The sequence below is a fragment of the Mus pahari genome, chromosome 14 (genome assembly GCF_900095145.1).
Source record: "Mus pahari chromosome 14, PAHARI_EIJ_v1.1, whole genome shotgun sequence".
NCBI classification, from domain to species: Eukaryota; Metazoa; Chordata; class Mammalia; order Rodentia; family Muridae; genus Mus; species Mus pahari.
Genome location: NC_034603.1, coordinates 36,440,059 through 36,456,089, shown reverse-complemented (window position 1 = coordinate 36,456,089; position 16,031 = coordinate 36,440,059). Strand labels below are relative to the sequence as shown.

The following is a 16,031-nucleotide window of genomic DNA, read 5'->3' as shown; positions in this document are numbered from 1 at the left end:
CGTTGACCACAGACCCAGGCTTGGGCAAGCACTGGGATTATGCAGAGGCTTGTTTTAGGTTTCTGGGTTTTAGATCAGAGTTTCAGATTGTCTTTGAGCTGGAACCACAGGACACGTGTGTCTAGCAAGCGCGGGTTGCAGCAGGGCCTCCCCTGCAGGGTCTTAGGGGAATATCCTGGTTAGAAGGTGTAATGCATGTTGTGTTGCCCTTCTGGAGCTGAGTTCAGGGCAGGGAGACACAAATGTTGTCCTCACCCTCACGCCCTGCAGCCACTGTCCTGGAATGAACAAATAAATGTCTTGCTATGTGTGCCCAGTGCCTTGTGCGTGTCTCACAAGGCTAGTGTCTATGAAGCACCCATACTCACTCAAGGTCTCTTACTCTTGCTGTCAACAGTTTGCCTGTTGTTTTGTTTTGTTTTGATTTGTTTTTAATGGTTTTAACAATAGTTTCAGCAAGCTAGGACGCTCTAAGTTGATGTTGTCCTTTGGCTCATTAGTGGTCCCTTGCAAGCTTCCAGTCAGCCAGCGGATGTTCCTGCATTGGCGTTGGTGACACAACACTGTGTTTGCATGTTTTGGGGGTACACCAGAGAGAGGGGACAGGGCTGCTTTTTGATTTGCCACCTATGGAAATTTGACTTGAGAGGTTCCCGTAATAGTTTCTAGGGAGCCTTGCACCCTGACTAGGAATAACACTTTTTTTTTTTTTTTTTGGTCCTCAAAGTGATAGAAGAGAGACAGGGCCCCTGTGCTGTCCCTGATTCCCACCTGAACTCTTAGACAGCTTAAAGTCTAAAGCCCCAGAGACACCCAGTAAAAGGCATGGCGTCTGGCTTCCCAGCAGCCCTGCCAGAGAAGAAAGCTAAGAGTGAGCTGTTCTTCGATGGGGCGCTTGTGGGTCTCTCCCCTCATTGGCCCCCGTGAACCTATTTTCGAAAGAAGAGGTAATTTCAGAGCCAACTTCTTATAACATTTAATGTTTTTAGGGATGGGACAAACTGAGGCTGGAGGGGAAAGCCAACAGGGGATTCATCATCAGGAAGCATTTGGTCTTCAACAACTGGACTAGGGGGACTGGACCACAGGCTCACCAGGAGCCTTCTCTTTCCTATCTCTTTTCTCTCAAGTGTCTTGGAACATTCTAGAAGCATGTTGCTTCCTTACATCCGGACTTGCTGTTGTTCTTTCTTCTTTACTTCTGTCCAGATGTCTGACAGGTCTTGTATAAACTGCTGGATCTATCAAGACAGGGAGACAGCATTGGCTTCACCCAGCAAACACTGCCCAAGCCCTAAGATGGAGCATCTCCTTGGAAGGACCTCATTGATCCCACCCTTGACTTCCAGAGGCTGCTGCATTGCCTCGGTTCACAGATGTCCTAGGTGACCTCAAGAATTGGGTTTAGCAGATCTATTAGTGACTTTTCTGGGCACTGTGCTCAAAATACACAACAGAAGCAACTTAAAGCGGGGGTGGGGGTGGGGGATGGGGGGCGTGTGACTTCGAAGCTCAAGGCCCACCTTGGATCATCTGTGATGGTAGGAGAGTTCTGTAGCAGCTATTCACTTGGAGAGAGGAGCAGGAAGCAGAGAGTGTGACTGGAGCGGGTGGATCCGCTGTCACCTTTAAAGCCCTGTACCTAGTAACCTACTTCTGTTCGGCATGCTTTGCTGTTAAAGGTTTCATCTTCCCAAACCAGTGCCGCAAGCTGGGGACAAGGACTTATCAAGCCTATAGGGTCATGCCATGACAGTGGACTCAGTGAACGCAGTAAGGGCAGGGCTGGGACTCGCTTAGAGGTAGTCACGAATGTGCAGGAGGGAAAAAAAGAGCCGGTCCCAAGCAGGCCTCAGAGCAAAACATTTTGTAGACAGGGCTCTAAACGGCCCTCTGGCAACATTAAAGAGCTTGCTTGAGGGAACCCAGACCTGATGCTCACTGTGATGGGGTCCTGTCCTCAAGGGAAATTTAAATTCTATTCACCAACTTCTGTTTTAAAAGCCCGTGGTCAGAGTGACCCCGGATAGACTCAGAGGCTAAGATGACCCAGCTGGGCTCCACACAGAACAGCTCTGAAGAAATATTTTCATTCTGGGGATGGAAGCCAGGGCCTCATGCGTGCGGGACACATGTTGTAGCACTTAGCTGTACTCCCAACCCGGTTTGTCTTCTTCAGAAGGTGAGCCTCTGTTTAGGGGCAGGATGTGTGCTCAACCTCCTGTTTCGCTTATACTCTCTCACCTCTTCGTTTGTGTCAGCTGCTTAGTCGTTTGAATTTTCGTTAGTGCGCTTACATTCCATGGGGATGAAGATAGAGATATCTTAGAACGGGCTCTGTGCAACATGCAGGTGTGTCGCCTGGCAGGGGAAATCTGGGCTTGACTTTCCTTGCCAGGTGCCCTTCCAGAAGTTTGACTCCGGAAAATAAAATTTGAGAAAAATCCTCAAGGATTCAAGACGCTCAGAGCTTGGAGTAGACGGGGGTTGGAAGCTCAGAACGGAGCAGGGAATGAGCAGGTTGGGGCTGTGAGCTGCAAGGCACCATGTCCCAGGGCATCTTTGGCCAGGACAGCTAAAGGAAGGGAGAGGGGCACACCGGGAGATCAAGAGAGGGGCACACCAAGACAGCACGTACTCCCTCAAGAGCACACGGTCTCGTTTACCACAGCAGAGTTTTCTTGCTGTCCCGTTGGAACAGGGTGATAACAAGGACAAGCAGCAGATCTACCTGCTATTGAGCCAGACATTAAAAGGGATGGCCAAAGTACCCACTGATGCTACTCTCCCCACACAAGGAGCTTTTTTTGGAGTTTCAACCAACCGTGCTATCTCAAGGGCTGGGGAGATGGCTCAGTTGGTAAGGTGCTCGCTATTCAAGCGTGAGGATCAAAGTTCAGAGCCCTCGCTGTGACTTTCCCTGGAAATGTAAGCGGTTGAACATCAACTGAAGGGTGGATGCAGTCAGCTTTTGGAGAAAGAACCCAGCTTTGCCCCGGGGCCAGAGGTGAAGAAGGCAGCAGCTAGGCTCAGTCTCCTACAGCCTCCCTCACACAACAGACTCGAGTTGCCACACATGGCCAACAAGACTGTTCCGTACGACCAGTGAGTTCAACAGTGAGTCCCTACTATTGTCCTGTGGTTTGACGCTCACGAGGATTCCGGGTGCTAATGTGGTAGGTCTCAGTGTGTGGAACCCTGATCCGCAGTGTAGCGTGGGGAATTACTAAATATGTAAGTCCATGTGTTCTCACCCTAGATTCCCCAGTCCCACCACTAGGTGATCCTGACACTGAATTATTTGAGGGCTACAACTCTGGCCTGATTCACTCCTTCAGACCACCAACTCAGAACCTCCTTGACCCTGCCACCCTGCTGGACCCAGCTCCACATCCTCTTACCATGTCTAGTTGTTTGTGTGTGTCCTCCAGGGACACTTGGGTGGATTCCTTTAGCTGCTTGCTCACGATCTGGAAGAGGTTCAGCGTCGCCATCTTAATGGTGCCAAGCAGGAGGGTCTTCTTGGCTGCCGTGTTTTGGATGTGTGCCCAGCGAGATTCCTGGGGAGAGATGTGGTGGCAATGTGTGTAAGTGTAACACCGGAGGTGGAGACTCTCTCTCTCTCTCTCTCTCTCTCTCTGTGTGTGTGTGTGTGTGTGTCTCTGTGTGTGTATGCATGTGTGCACACATGCAGAAATATAACCAGGAACCCCCACCCCCACCAGCCCTATACTGGGCCCGAAGCTTACCCAGAAGATGACATCACTGCGGGCCCGGTCGAAGCGCATCTGCAGTCTTGCCAGCTCATTGTTGTGCTGAAGGATCTCATCATCCTTCTCCTCCATGTAGCGGGCCAGCCGCGCCTTGGCACGTTCGATCTTCTCCTGGCCTTCTTGGGCCGACTGCATGAGGTCATGGTGCATGCTCACCAGGGTCTTGTAGCGGGCGATCACCTCGTGGATCTCTTCAAACTGAGGGGCCAGTGGGCTTGGGTCACTGAATAGCTGGCTCCCGAGGGCCATCTATGCAGCCATCTCAGCCCACAACCTCTGGCCTGGACATCTGGAAACCAGGGCTGGCAAGCCACAGCCATAAATAGGTATTGTGAGAATGTTGGCTTCTCCTGAGTTTATATGGGCTATGCCCCAGATGTGGGAGGATTGCACAGCTGGATCTGATGTTTCTAATGCCAGCCGCATATCAGAACCATCTGAGGACCCTTTACAAAAAGATACTTACCAAGCTTCAATCCCAGAGACTCAGATTATTAACATGTCTTACAGGGGCCCTTATTGAATTAAAATTTTGCAAGCTATCTCTAGGTAGCTCCAGGCTGAGCTAGAATTAAGAATTGGTGCTGGAAAAGCACTTTGCCTCCTAAGGCAATCCTATTCATCAAGAATGTTCCAGAAGCCATTCACAGGCCAGGAGCTATGCTAAAAGGCTAGTGACAGAGCAGGAGATAAGAAAGCCAGACCCCATTCTTTTGAAATTTATAGCCTAGAGGGTGGTTGGGTACAGGGAGGATAGACAGTGATAAACCATCTTTAGGGCTGGGGGGTGGGGCTGCACAGGGCCCAGACACTAACTCCCTTAAGCCTTTGTTCATCTGTATCAGAAGAAGTGGTGCTAAAGCGGGGTAAGCCAGTGAGGTCAGGGGGCAAGTAAGACTCAGATCACCTGCTCCAGTGGGGTCCAGAAGCAGAAGCACAGAGTTTGCCCAGCAAGCATATCTATAGAGGGCAATATGTGACCTCCAGTTTCATGACACCAGTGCATCTCCCCAGGGGCTATGGCAGTGTGCCTGCTCAGGGACTCTCTGGGCATGTCTCCATATCGTAACAGTTGGTGGTGGCCGACCGGTGTCCAGGAACCATCCAGTACCTGTTTTATCACATGTGCTTCTTGAGGAAGACCATTCCAGCCAGTGGTAGAGGAGGTGGGAACATCCAGAAAAGTGTTTTGGGGAGACAGGAAGACTGACATGAGACTGGGAGCATAAGTAGAGGCCCGCCAGGCAGAGAGGCAGGCGGGGGATGCAAAATGGTATCACAGGTAGGGGGAGGCTTGGGGGCGTGTTCAGAATACTCACAGCAATTCCACATGAATGGCAAGAGATCAGATGGGAGGGAGATGTACCTGGGGGAGTGGTGGGGACACACGAGGGACAAGTGCCTGTGCAACGGCATCTTAAGAGGCTGAGACCAGAGGGTTCGGAGTTCAAGGCCTGCCTGAGCTATATAGTGAGTGAATCTGAGGCCAGGTCAGATAACTTAGTAAGATCCTGTGTCAAACTAAAATAAGGGCTGGGGTGCAGCGCAGCGGTAGAGTGCTTACCTAACACATTCAAGGACCTAGATTCAAATGCTGGTAACACACACACACACACACACACACACACACACACACACACACACACAGAGAGAGAGAGAGAGAGAGAGAGAGAGACAGACAGACAGACAGACAGACAGACAGAACACTCCAGAAAACTAGGAAAAGAGTATGAACATTACCCATGAAGAGTTTTAGTCTTGAGAGGCAGAGAGCCCAAGTCATGTCTCTATTACCTACAGTTCTTACAGCAAACCCCACTGGCATACAGAAGTTAGAATGAACTGGTTCAGTCAGAGCTATCAGGAAGGAATCTTGTAATTCTATTCTGATGTCAAAAGCCTCAGGTGACAGCTTAAAGAGGCCCCTGCTTGTCCAAAGAGGGGATGATTTGAACATCAATGAGAATAAATACAAAAGGTTGAAACATGGATTCAAATCCATGAGTTCATGACACAAAAGGCCATGTTTGGAGGCTGCTGACATGCTAATTTATTATTCTGAACACTACAAAGAATCAAGAGTTTGATGTGGGCATGGCAGTCCTAGCACTTGGGAGGCAGAGAGAGGAAGATCTTGAGAAAAAAAAAAAGGAAAGAAAGAAAGAAAGAAAGAAAGAAAGAAAGAAAGAAAGAAAGAAAGAAAGAAAGGGAAAAAGAAAATTGATTGAAAAAAGACAAGTCATAGAGGGATATATATGGACAGCTGATGATACATCACAAAATAATGAAAACAGTCATGAAAATGATAAATGTAAATGCTACGAGACAGATGATCCCTGAAGAGAGGAAAGAAAGATTGAGATTCGGAAGGACATATAAGGGGCTTAAGTTCCCAGTAGTGTTTTATTTCAGAGGAAAAAAAGAAAAAGAAACCAGGAAAATATTAAGATTAGACAAAACCTTGTCTGAGTTTTTGAAAGGTTAAGTTTTTCTCTCTGCTTTCCAGTATAGGGGACAGAGAGAGAAAAAGGATCAGGAGAGGGACAGGGAGGAGGAGGAGAGGAAGAGAAAGAGGAGGGGGAGGGAGGAGGCGGGAGGAGGCGGGAGGAGGCTGCAGAATGTAAAAGGGCAAAGGGCAGAGGTAACACAGCTGAAGCACGCAGCGTGAGGAATGAGGAAGGGGCAGGGGTTAGATTCCAGAAATACGTAGGAAGCAGACTGGACCATATCTGATTGATGGCTTCAGGAATGGGGTGTGGGGGAAGGATGAAGCACAGTTCCGGTGGGACTGTAGTCTGAGGCACAGTCAGTTTTGCTTAAGGAAGAATTTGGGAAGAAGAAACCCCAGAGAACCCTCCTGGGAAGGAGGGAGGAGGTGTCACAGGAGCAAATGACATTATGTGTTGCAATAGGTGCTGCAGGAAGAGGGCTAAAAATTCCTGGGTTGGGTGACAGGTCCTGCTGAGACCCAGGGTGCTTACGGCCTGGAAGGGCCCTCAGAAGAGTGGAGAAAATATCGAGCTCTGCCACTTCCAAGCTGTGAGACCCTGAGCAGGCTTCTCCATCTCCTCCATTCCAGGGATGGCCTCTGTAAGCTCTCAGTCGGCCTGTATCATATACTAAGTGCTCCTGGTCTTTGGAGGGTAGGTATTTTCCCACTTTCCCTTTCTCTCAATACACACATACACACACACACACACACACACATTCAGACATACACAAGCACAGATGTAAACACACAACCCACATATAGAGGTATAGATGTGCACAGTCTCCTGCTTTGAGAGCCCCACCCAATCTCATAGTGGGTGGTGGGTGAGGTTGGGAGGGGGCTTGGCCATCTATCTTCCAGGGCCACTGCCCCTCCCCAGATCAGGATCACTATTCCAAGGGCCCCTAAACCCTAACCAGCTGGAGCTGAACTCTATTCCATTAACTTTAAGGGTTCTGAGGAAGGGCCCTGTGGTGTGGCACCTCCAGCCCTGGGACCCACCTCAGAGTTCTCCACCACCTTCTCCAGGTACTTGTTGAAGATGGCATAGTCCTGCAGCTTGACACTCAACTTCTGGTGCTCCAGCCTCAGCGCCATCATCTCCTGCTTGGCCTTGGCCAGTTCCCGCAGGCGCTGCCGTTTCAGTTCACGCTCCTTGTTGGCTTTTTTTAGGGCTCGGATCCGTTTCTGGTCGTTCTCCTGGGATGAGGAAGGCAGTGTAAATCAGGCAAGCCATCTACCCTTTCCTCCCGAGACCCCGGCCTACCTGGGGCTGGTGACACCCTTTGCCCCTTCTGTCTGCTGAGCTCAGGCCACCAGAGGGCAGGCAGAGCTTGCTGGGTTGCCCATGTTGGAAACGAGGTGTGAGAGTAAAGGACTTGGTGAGGTTAGTAAAGCGAAGGGGCTTCTGTGGCCTGAGGAGGCTGTGAGTTCAGTAATTCAACTCCAGGTCAAGAGGGGACCTTAGGAAGGACAAGCAGGAAATTCTGCTTCCGTGGGAGTTTGTCTCTGGACTTGGGGTGGGGAGGGGGATGGGAAGAGAACACAGGGAAAGAGGGAGGTGCGGGAAGATCAATCTTGCATCCAAGAAAGACTGAGTGGAAGCAGGAAGCCTTTGGCAGAGGTTTTGTGATTTCTGATTTTAGTGGTGGCCATTTGTCATTGGGCAGATGGCTCAGTCGGGACTGGGAAGTTCACATGGTCTCCTGATTTGGTACATAGTGCCTCTGTTTCTCCAGCTGTCAGCTGAGAGGTGGTAGCCCTCCCTTCCTACAAAACCCATGGCAGCAATGGAACCACGTGTTAAATGCCTCTGATAGCCCAGACTGGCTTTGGCCAGGGCCAGAGATGACAGTGGTAACTGGATTCTGCACGCGGGAAGGATGAGGCTCAGCTACTGACCCTGCCTCTTCTTTCTGCAGCATCAGGACCAGTGCAAGTCAACCCCTTGCACTTCACCAGGTGTCACCAGGTGTCTCCTTTCTCCTGTCATGGGCCCCCATGATTCCACATGGATGAACAAGTATGGTGGGGACATTTGGGGGGCGGTGTGGAGAAACGCACCGGATATGTGCCCTGCTCCAAAGCACCAGAGAGGCCTGAGGGATCCCAAATCAGTCATATGTGAACCACCTAGAAAGTTTTTAAACACCTATAGGTGTCTGATCTCAACCTGAGACCTGCTAGAGGCAGAAGAAGGAAGAAGTTACTGACGTCTGTATTTGCAACAAGTACCATGCGATTCCACAGCTTCTGACCTCCTGGAAGCCATTTGGAGAGTCCTTAACTCTCAGACTTCCTGTCCTCTTCAGTACTCCATCAACTTTACTCTGGTCCAGGGGGACTGTATCTCAGAACACTGATATCCTGCTTTGCACAGTTGTGCATAGAATGAGGAACTTTAAGAGTAGGGTTCCTCCAGGAGAGGGCAGCAGTGAGCTCCCCTTGCAACAGGGCCCAACTCCCCAGGGTTTCTCTACTGCTGGTCCCGCGGGATTGTTGGCCAACAAGTCTCAGTGGGGTTTTCTTTTGTTTACATTTTTATTCATTTTTGCGTATGCGTGTGTATGCCTGTGTACATGCTACAGTGCATGCCCAGAGGTCAGAGGGAAACTCATGGGAGTCAATTCTCTTTTTTTTTTTCTAACATGCAAGTAGGTCCCAGGGGGGTCTAGCTCAAGCTGTCAGCCTTGGCGGTAAGTGCTTTCACCCACGGAGCCATCTTGCCAGCCGGAATCATTCCTCTAAGTACTGATGAAGGGGACCATCCTCTGAGCCAAACTGCTGTCATCTCTAGGGTCCAGCCACAAAAGATCCATCAGAGCTGGGCTGGCTGACTGTTTGTGCCCCCTCATTGTAAGGGGTGGGGGAGGATCAGGGGACCCTCACTCCTTCCAACCAGTTGGATGCAAGTCTGCCTTAGTTGCATGTGTCCCCAGTGTCTCTGGGAGGAGTTAGAGTGTATATAGGTGGGGAAGAACTAGGGAAGAGGGACATCTATGGAAGCACAGAAGCCACCATCCACGCTGTACAGACCTTCCAGTGTGGCTGCTTTAGCACACTTTGGGACACATCCCTGCTCCTGTTTATCACTACCCATCTGTGCTCTGTCAGTGATCCTGATAAACTCATTGGTTCCTCCGGATCACTGAGATCTTAGAAGGAAGAAGGGGGACATTGCTTAACTCCCTAACCCAAGGTCAAGACTCGTGAGTCGCTTACTCGTCTCTCTGCTTCATGGTCCTTCATTGCAATGGTTTCCTGCCTTCATCTGTCCCTTGCGTTCAATGCAAGGACAAAGAGGGAGGGATACAGTGAGGGTGTGACCAAGCCCCTCTGACTCACTTCTGTATCCATCACACCCACTCGTCCACCCCAGCCACTTGATACACTGTCCTGGGGACTGGCAAGGAAAGAGGAAAGGGTCAAGTAGAGGACAGAGACTGGCAGGTAAGTGGGACATCTCAGTTGGTAGATAGAATATAGAAGATGCCTGGGAAAGACCAGGCACTCCTGGACCAGGGAAGACACCTTTAATCCCAGGGGCTCAGGAGTGTGGGGAGCCTACAAAGTCAAGGAGAGGAGGAAGAACCATCTGGTCCAGTGCAGTGTAAAGTCTCTACCTACTGCAGCTCACCCCACTTCATACCTGGATGAATTGCTCGAACTTCTGGATATGGGCCTTTAGCTGCTCTTCCTTAATACCTAGTTCTTCCCAGCGCAAGTTCAGCGTTTCCATTCTCCGCTGGAATGTCTGTAGGGCACGTGAGAAGGTGAAAGTCAGGGAGCCACCCACCTGACATGGGCTCTCAGAAAGATTCTAACATCATTTGCACAAAGTGTTTTGTCCTTTAGCCTGGGAGGCTCTTGGAATGCTGATGATGTAGCTTGGTGGAAAAGAAGTTGCCAGGGGTTAAATCCCCAACTCCTCAAATGAAACGTAGTTACAGAAGGGCATGTAGTTTGCACTCTCTATCCTGTACAGAGATCCTAGTATAGTATCCCATGACCCTAGTTCCCCCGAGACTCAGACCCTTTCTGTTCTCTGTGGAGGAAAGAGACCAGAACCAGTTCTAGCCACCCCACTCCCAAAGCGAGGGCCCATCATCCATTAACCTCGAGCCCCAGCCAATCCGTTCCCTACCCTGCACCCCTACCCTTATCACCCCCAACTCCCCACCTCACCTCTTTCTTATGTTCCATGGCCTCCTGCATGATCTTGGCCTCTTTCTTCTTCTCCAGGAGCTGGATAGATGGGGAGTCTGACTGTTCCTCAACATTTGGGAACTTCCTGCCCGAGAACAGTGAAAGGGGGACAGGGCCCTCTGAGAGGCAGGAGCAGGATCGGGTAGGAAGCTCCTCAGATGGATGCCCATGGGAAGGAAACGGGGTCTCTGCTCTCACCTTAATGAAAGGAGCAGTGTGTTGAGGAGAGAGGGCTATGAAGGCTTTCAGGGGCGATTGAGTGATGGGGGCCCCCGAGTCAGGGTGGAGTTGGGTCACGGGGTAAGGCAGTTAGGAGCACTGGGCTGTAGGAGAGGGAAGACCTGGCAGCAGAGCATCATCATGTGGGTAAGTGTGGTCCCAAGCTCAGAGGCGAGACAGACAGGTTATCCCAGGCACTTACTGCAGCAGTTGAAGCAGCCGCTCCCCATACTGTAGCCGGAAGTACTCGGCCAAGTCCTCCTCTTCCATCATGCCCAAACTCATGGTGGCAGCTACCTAACAGCCCAGGTGGCCTACTTCAAAGTGAAATGGTGAGTGACAGTGCCACAGGGCACTCAGGGGGTAGTGTCTGGGTTCTCGCTCTCCTCTCCTCGTGCTGCTTTCAACAGAGAGAAGGTAGCTGAGAGACACAGCAGAAACCAGCCAGAGGCTGCCTTAGTATGATGCGCTCTTGTGGTGATAGGAGATCTGGTTACCTAGCAACAAGCTGCCTGGTTCTGAGGCACCCACAGTTTGCCCTCTAACCTATGAACCCACTAACTCCCCACCCACCTCTCTCTCTCTCTCTCTCTCTCTTTTTTTTCAAGACAGGGTTTCTCTGTGTAGCCCTGGCTGTCCTGGAACTCACTCTGTAGACCAGAATGGCCTTGGACTCAGAAATCCACCTGCCTCTGCCTCCTGAGTGCTGTGATAAAAGGTGTGCGCCACCACTGCCCGGTTAACCTCACTCACTTGTTGAGGTGGCCTCTCTATTCCCGCTGGCACCTTTCAGGTATGTTTTTCTGATTATGTTACTGGTTGCTCCTTTACCAGGTAGGGAGGTGGGGTATGACCATTTGCCGCAGAGAAGGAAAGTCTGACAGAGGAGTCCGGTGTGTGACGCTGACTCCCAGAGCACCTCTTCCCTAGGGTTAGGTGAGGGCGAAGGAGAGATTGGGTGGCAGATGGATGGTGAAGAGCAAAAGCAGCAGAGAGAAGGCTAGGAGCTTAGATGAGCCCAGGGAGGGGGTGAGGTGGAAAGTGGGGAAATGTTGAAACACATTAGAACAAAGTAGTGGGCCAAAGATATGTAGGGGCATAAAACAGCTCCTGGCCACTGGGAGTGTGGAAAGGGGCCTAGGCAAGGCAAGGTCCCTTTATTGTGACACGGAGTTTATTAAGTACAGATAAAATACTCTTTTGAGATGTAAGTGCAGGGGTGTGTGTGTATGGGGGGAATGGAATAGGTCCCTTGTTTAAATGGCTTACTTCTTATGGCTACCTTCCCCCATTCCGTAAGGCACATGCATAAATACTTATTTGACTTGAGGTTTAAGCTGTGTATGTTTGGGTCCCTGGGTGAAGCAGCACTATAGTGACCTCTGCTGGCACTAGGCCCTGGTGCTGACCCCTCTCTGCCCTTCCTCCCAGCGGGCTGAGGTCTCTGGCTGGAGCCAAGGACAGAGCTTGCAGGCTAAATTGTGGGTCACCTGGCATGCTGATCCCTCTAGTTCTCTAAATCCCTGTCGTGAGGAAGAGGAAGAGAGTGTCCTGCCCCTGTTCCACCTTCAGTCACTCCTCAGGGTACAGAAAAAAGCCCACCCACTCTGATCTTGCCCATCTATCCCCTCATCACCCCCAGCCCACCGTAAATCCCTAATCCCAACTCCAGATATAGACCCAGAAGAATGACAATAAGGCAAATTATTTCTAGGTTTCACAAAAGGTGTGTGTGTGTGTGTGTGTGTGTGTGTGTGTGTGTGTGTGTTCTTTATCAGTTAATTTGTGTGATGGTTTGTATATGCTTGGGGTAGAAAGCGGCACTATTAGGAAGTGTGGCCTTATTGGAGTAGGTATGTCACCTTGGACATGGACTTTAATACCCTTGTCCTAGCTGTCTGGAAGCCAGTCTTCTAGCAGCCTGAGGATGAAGATGTAGAGCTCTCAGCTCCTCCTGCACCATGCCTGCCTGGGCACTGCCATGCTCCTGCCTTGATGATGCTGGACTGAACCTCTGAACCTGTGAGCCAGCTCCAAGGAAATGTTGTCCTTATGAGAGTTGCCTTGGCTGTACTGTCTGTTCACAACAGTAAAAACCCTAACTAGGACAGTTTGACACCATCCATTAGGGATGTCTCTGTTCCTGCCCCTTCTCACCTCATGCGACAGCTCTGTTTGGAGGGGCCACATGATGGTGCTGCCCTTAAAGAAGTAGAGTCATCTGCTCCTGGAATCGCCTGCTATTCTGGCACCGAAGACATGTCCTTGCTTGCCCGGCAGTCAAATCAGCTGCTGAGCCAGGGCCTGGGTGGTCCATCCAGAACCTGAGACACCTCTCCTTTCCCTTCGGCCCCTTGGGAAGAATTCAAAGCTCTTTGTGTTGTTTCCCATGGTACCTTGTGTGAGTCAGTCGAGATTCCAGTCACTAACTATTATCCTGGAGGGCTGGCAGGGGGTGGGGGCGGGTGGGGTAGTTACTGCCTTTCCAGGCATTAGGGAGTCAGGTTTGTACTCGGTGAACTGCACACTGTCTTTCAATACCTCTCTCCATCTTCATCTTTATTCTCGGTCTCCCCCTTACCACTGCCCACAGCCCTGTTTTGCCTTGCTATTTGCTTCCGAGGTAAAACTTATTCAGTTTAAGTTCATCGTGGAATGGGTTTTGGATGCTGGAAACCAATAGGAATGTTTTGCTTTCTGTCCTGTTTCGTTATTTTCTGAGACTGTTATCTGCTTAAAAGAAGGAAGGGGGGGGGTCTGAGATACACAGCCTCGGGGTGCAGGGATTGCCTAATACACACAAGAGTCTGGTTTTGACCCACAATACTTATAGGAAAAGGGGAGAAAAAAATTAGCAGAAAATAAAAGATATAGGTTAATATTCTGAAAGCAGCAGTTCTCAATCTATGGGTCATGACCCTGTAGGGGATTGAGCAGCCCTTTCATTAGGGAGTCCCCTAAGACCATCCTCAATATTTACATTATGACTCATAACAGTAGCAACATTACAGTTAGCAACAAAAATAATTTTATGATTGTGAGCCAACACAGCATAAGGGATTATATTAAAGGGTCGTAGCATTAGGATGGTTGAGAACCACTGCTTGAAAATGTTATCCTGGGGTAGCACTGGGTATACAAGCTCCCAGGTGTCCTAGGAGATGTCCCTTCCAGCAATGACTAAGGGTCCAAACCCCTTGGATCTTGTTCTCCACGGCACTTACCTAGACCGGCCAGATCACTGCTGAAGGGAACAAGAAAACACAAAGAGGCATCGCTGCCAACACTCCTTCACCTCTGACAGCTTCCTACACTGAAAGAGGCTGGCCACCATTTTGCTGCGTTTCTGAGAGAAAAAAAATAAATGACTTTGAAAAGCATACAAACCATCTGTGCTTTCCTTTTTCTGAGGACTGAAAGGGTGTCTGAAGGTAAGCAGAGAGCAACGCTTAAGAAAGAAGCCCAATGGCAGACAAAGGAAGGAAATAGGCCAACCATATCTCCTATGCAGGAATCTTAGCGGCCGCATTAGCAAATTTAATTTAGTACAGTCTCCTGCCTCTCCTGGGAGAATGTCTTCCACATGGTGGTCACATCTCTAAGACCCTTCCAGAGTGCAGCTCTCAAAATACAGTTGCTGGGACCTCTGACTCAAAAGAGAAATTGGAATAGAATAACCAGGACCCGCATGCAAAAATCCTTAAATATTAGGAAATCTATTAATAAAACTAATTCTATTGAAATTCTCAAGGGAAGAATCGAATTGTGATAGATAAAAGAGTCTGAACCTGAGAGATGATATTAACATTTGTGTCAAAGATATTCTTGCTAAACTTAGGGATTCGACAACCTCTTTGCTGTCACCACAACCACTTCACATTGTTTTGGATGCTGTAGCCAGTGTGAAAATGACAAAAAAAAAAAAAAAAAAAAAACTTAAAATTTTCTTTTCTTTTCTTTTTTCTTTTTAACACAATGGCAGATGCTGTGATCACGTACTATGAAGATTCAAGGGGTTGGTTAATTCTAGTGATTTGAATTTCATGCGATACTATGCAACTTACAGAAAGCATGAAGCTGATTTGTATGCACAGACGTGGGAGAAGTATCGGGGACAAACGGAGTGACAGAAATGAGCTGCAGCACAGCATGTCTAATAGGATGCAGCGTGTGCGCATGCGTGTGCCTGAGGCCAGGCTGGGGAAGGTTGTCCGCGGAGCTCTGGAGACAAGAATGACTTGGGGTGGGGAAGCTGTTTGGAAGTTTTAAAAAAATGTACTCTCCGTATCGTTTTTCTAAAAGTATCTTGTATTGTTTCTTTTTTTTCATAAGAACTATATATTTTTTTCTTTTGGTTTTCTTTCTCTCTCTCTTTTTTTCAAGACAGGGTTTCTCTGTGTAGCCCTGACTGTCCTGGAACTCACTCTGTAGACCAGGCTAGCCTCGAACTCAGAGATCCACCTGCCTCTGCTTCCCAAGTGCTGGGATTAAAGGCGTCTGCCACCACGCCTGGCACAGCTCTTTGGTTCACGTCTGGAGATCCACCATACTGTATCCCGATCATTTTACATCTCCACGCCTGGTGACAGAAAAATCTCTCCACCTCCTTGCTGAAACGACATCTCTGCTTTTCCCCCTTATTCTCAGCCACTACGGTGGGTGTGAGGCAGTACCTCACTGCAAAAACATGTTCCTTTTTCATTATAACGCTAATAGTGAATCTGTTTGATTATCAACTGCTTAGACAATATAGATACAGCCAAACCTCTATTTACCCCGGTCTTGTGTTTCAGAGGTGATCATGCACCCATCAAACACTTCGGTGCAGTGCTGTGGTGACCTGTAAATGGTGACTGACTCTGAAGAGTTTTGGTCTCTCCTGTCTGATCTGAAAGAAGTCTCATCTAAGGAGCAGAAATATAAGAGACTCAGAGGCATCCTGAGAAAAGGCCGTCTTTCTGTAACGAATAGCGCAGCAAATGTGGTGACCACGGGGTCTGTGGCGCTTACTATTCCTCGTTTACTGGGGTCTCACAAGGGACAAACGTGTCTTCTGGCCTTATTGGCTCAAAATAGCACGCAAGCCACAACCAGATATATACCCATATGTTGTTTACAGGAGAATATTTGGGGTGCAGGGCACTGCTTTCAGCACATGGTCTTAGACCTGGTCCCCACACTTCACAAACACAAACATTGTGTCCTGAGTCAGGAATGTGAGCGGGTCACAAAGGAAGTTGAGGAAACTTGGTACAACTGAGGCTGCCCATTCAGCTGAGCTTGCAGGGAGAGCCCATGTTAGAGATCCAAAGCATACTAAGGTGGATTACAGTGAGTATTTT

General features: G+C 49.4%; 1 protein-coding gene across 2 annotated transcripts; it reads right to left on the bottom strand.

Moving 5' to 3' along the window:
* Positions 1–964: 964 nt before the first annotated feature.
* Ccdc42 (coiled-coil domain containing 42) lies at positions 965–11,143 on the bottom strand. 2 transcript variants are annotated; one of them, XM_021213778.1, is made up of 7 exons: positions 10,892–11,143; positions 10,450–10,555; positions 9,914–10,018; positions 7,267–7,464; positions 3,750–3,971; positions 3,402–3,560; positions 965–1,241 (listed from the first exon to the last, which is right to left on the bottom strand). In XM_021213778.1, the coding sequence occupies exons 1-7, from the start codon at positions 10,972–10,974 to the stop codon at positions 1,164–1,166; spliced, it is 951 nt and encodes a 316-aa protein (XP_021069437.1). In that variant the 5' UTR covers positions 10,975–11,143; the 3' UTR covers positions 965–1,163. The 2 variants fall into 2 exon arrangements, with proteins under 2 accessions (XP_021069437.1, XP_021069438.1); XM_021213779.2 differs by lacking the exon at positions 3,750–3,971 and having other exon boundaries at positions 1,078–1,241; positions 10,892–10,974.
* Positions 11,144–16,031: the final 4,888 nt, after the last annotated feature.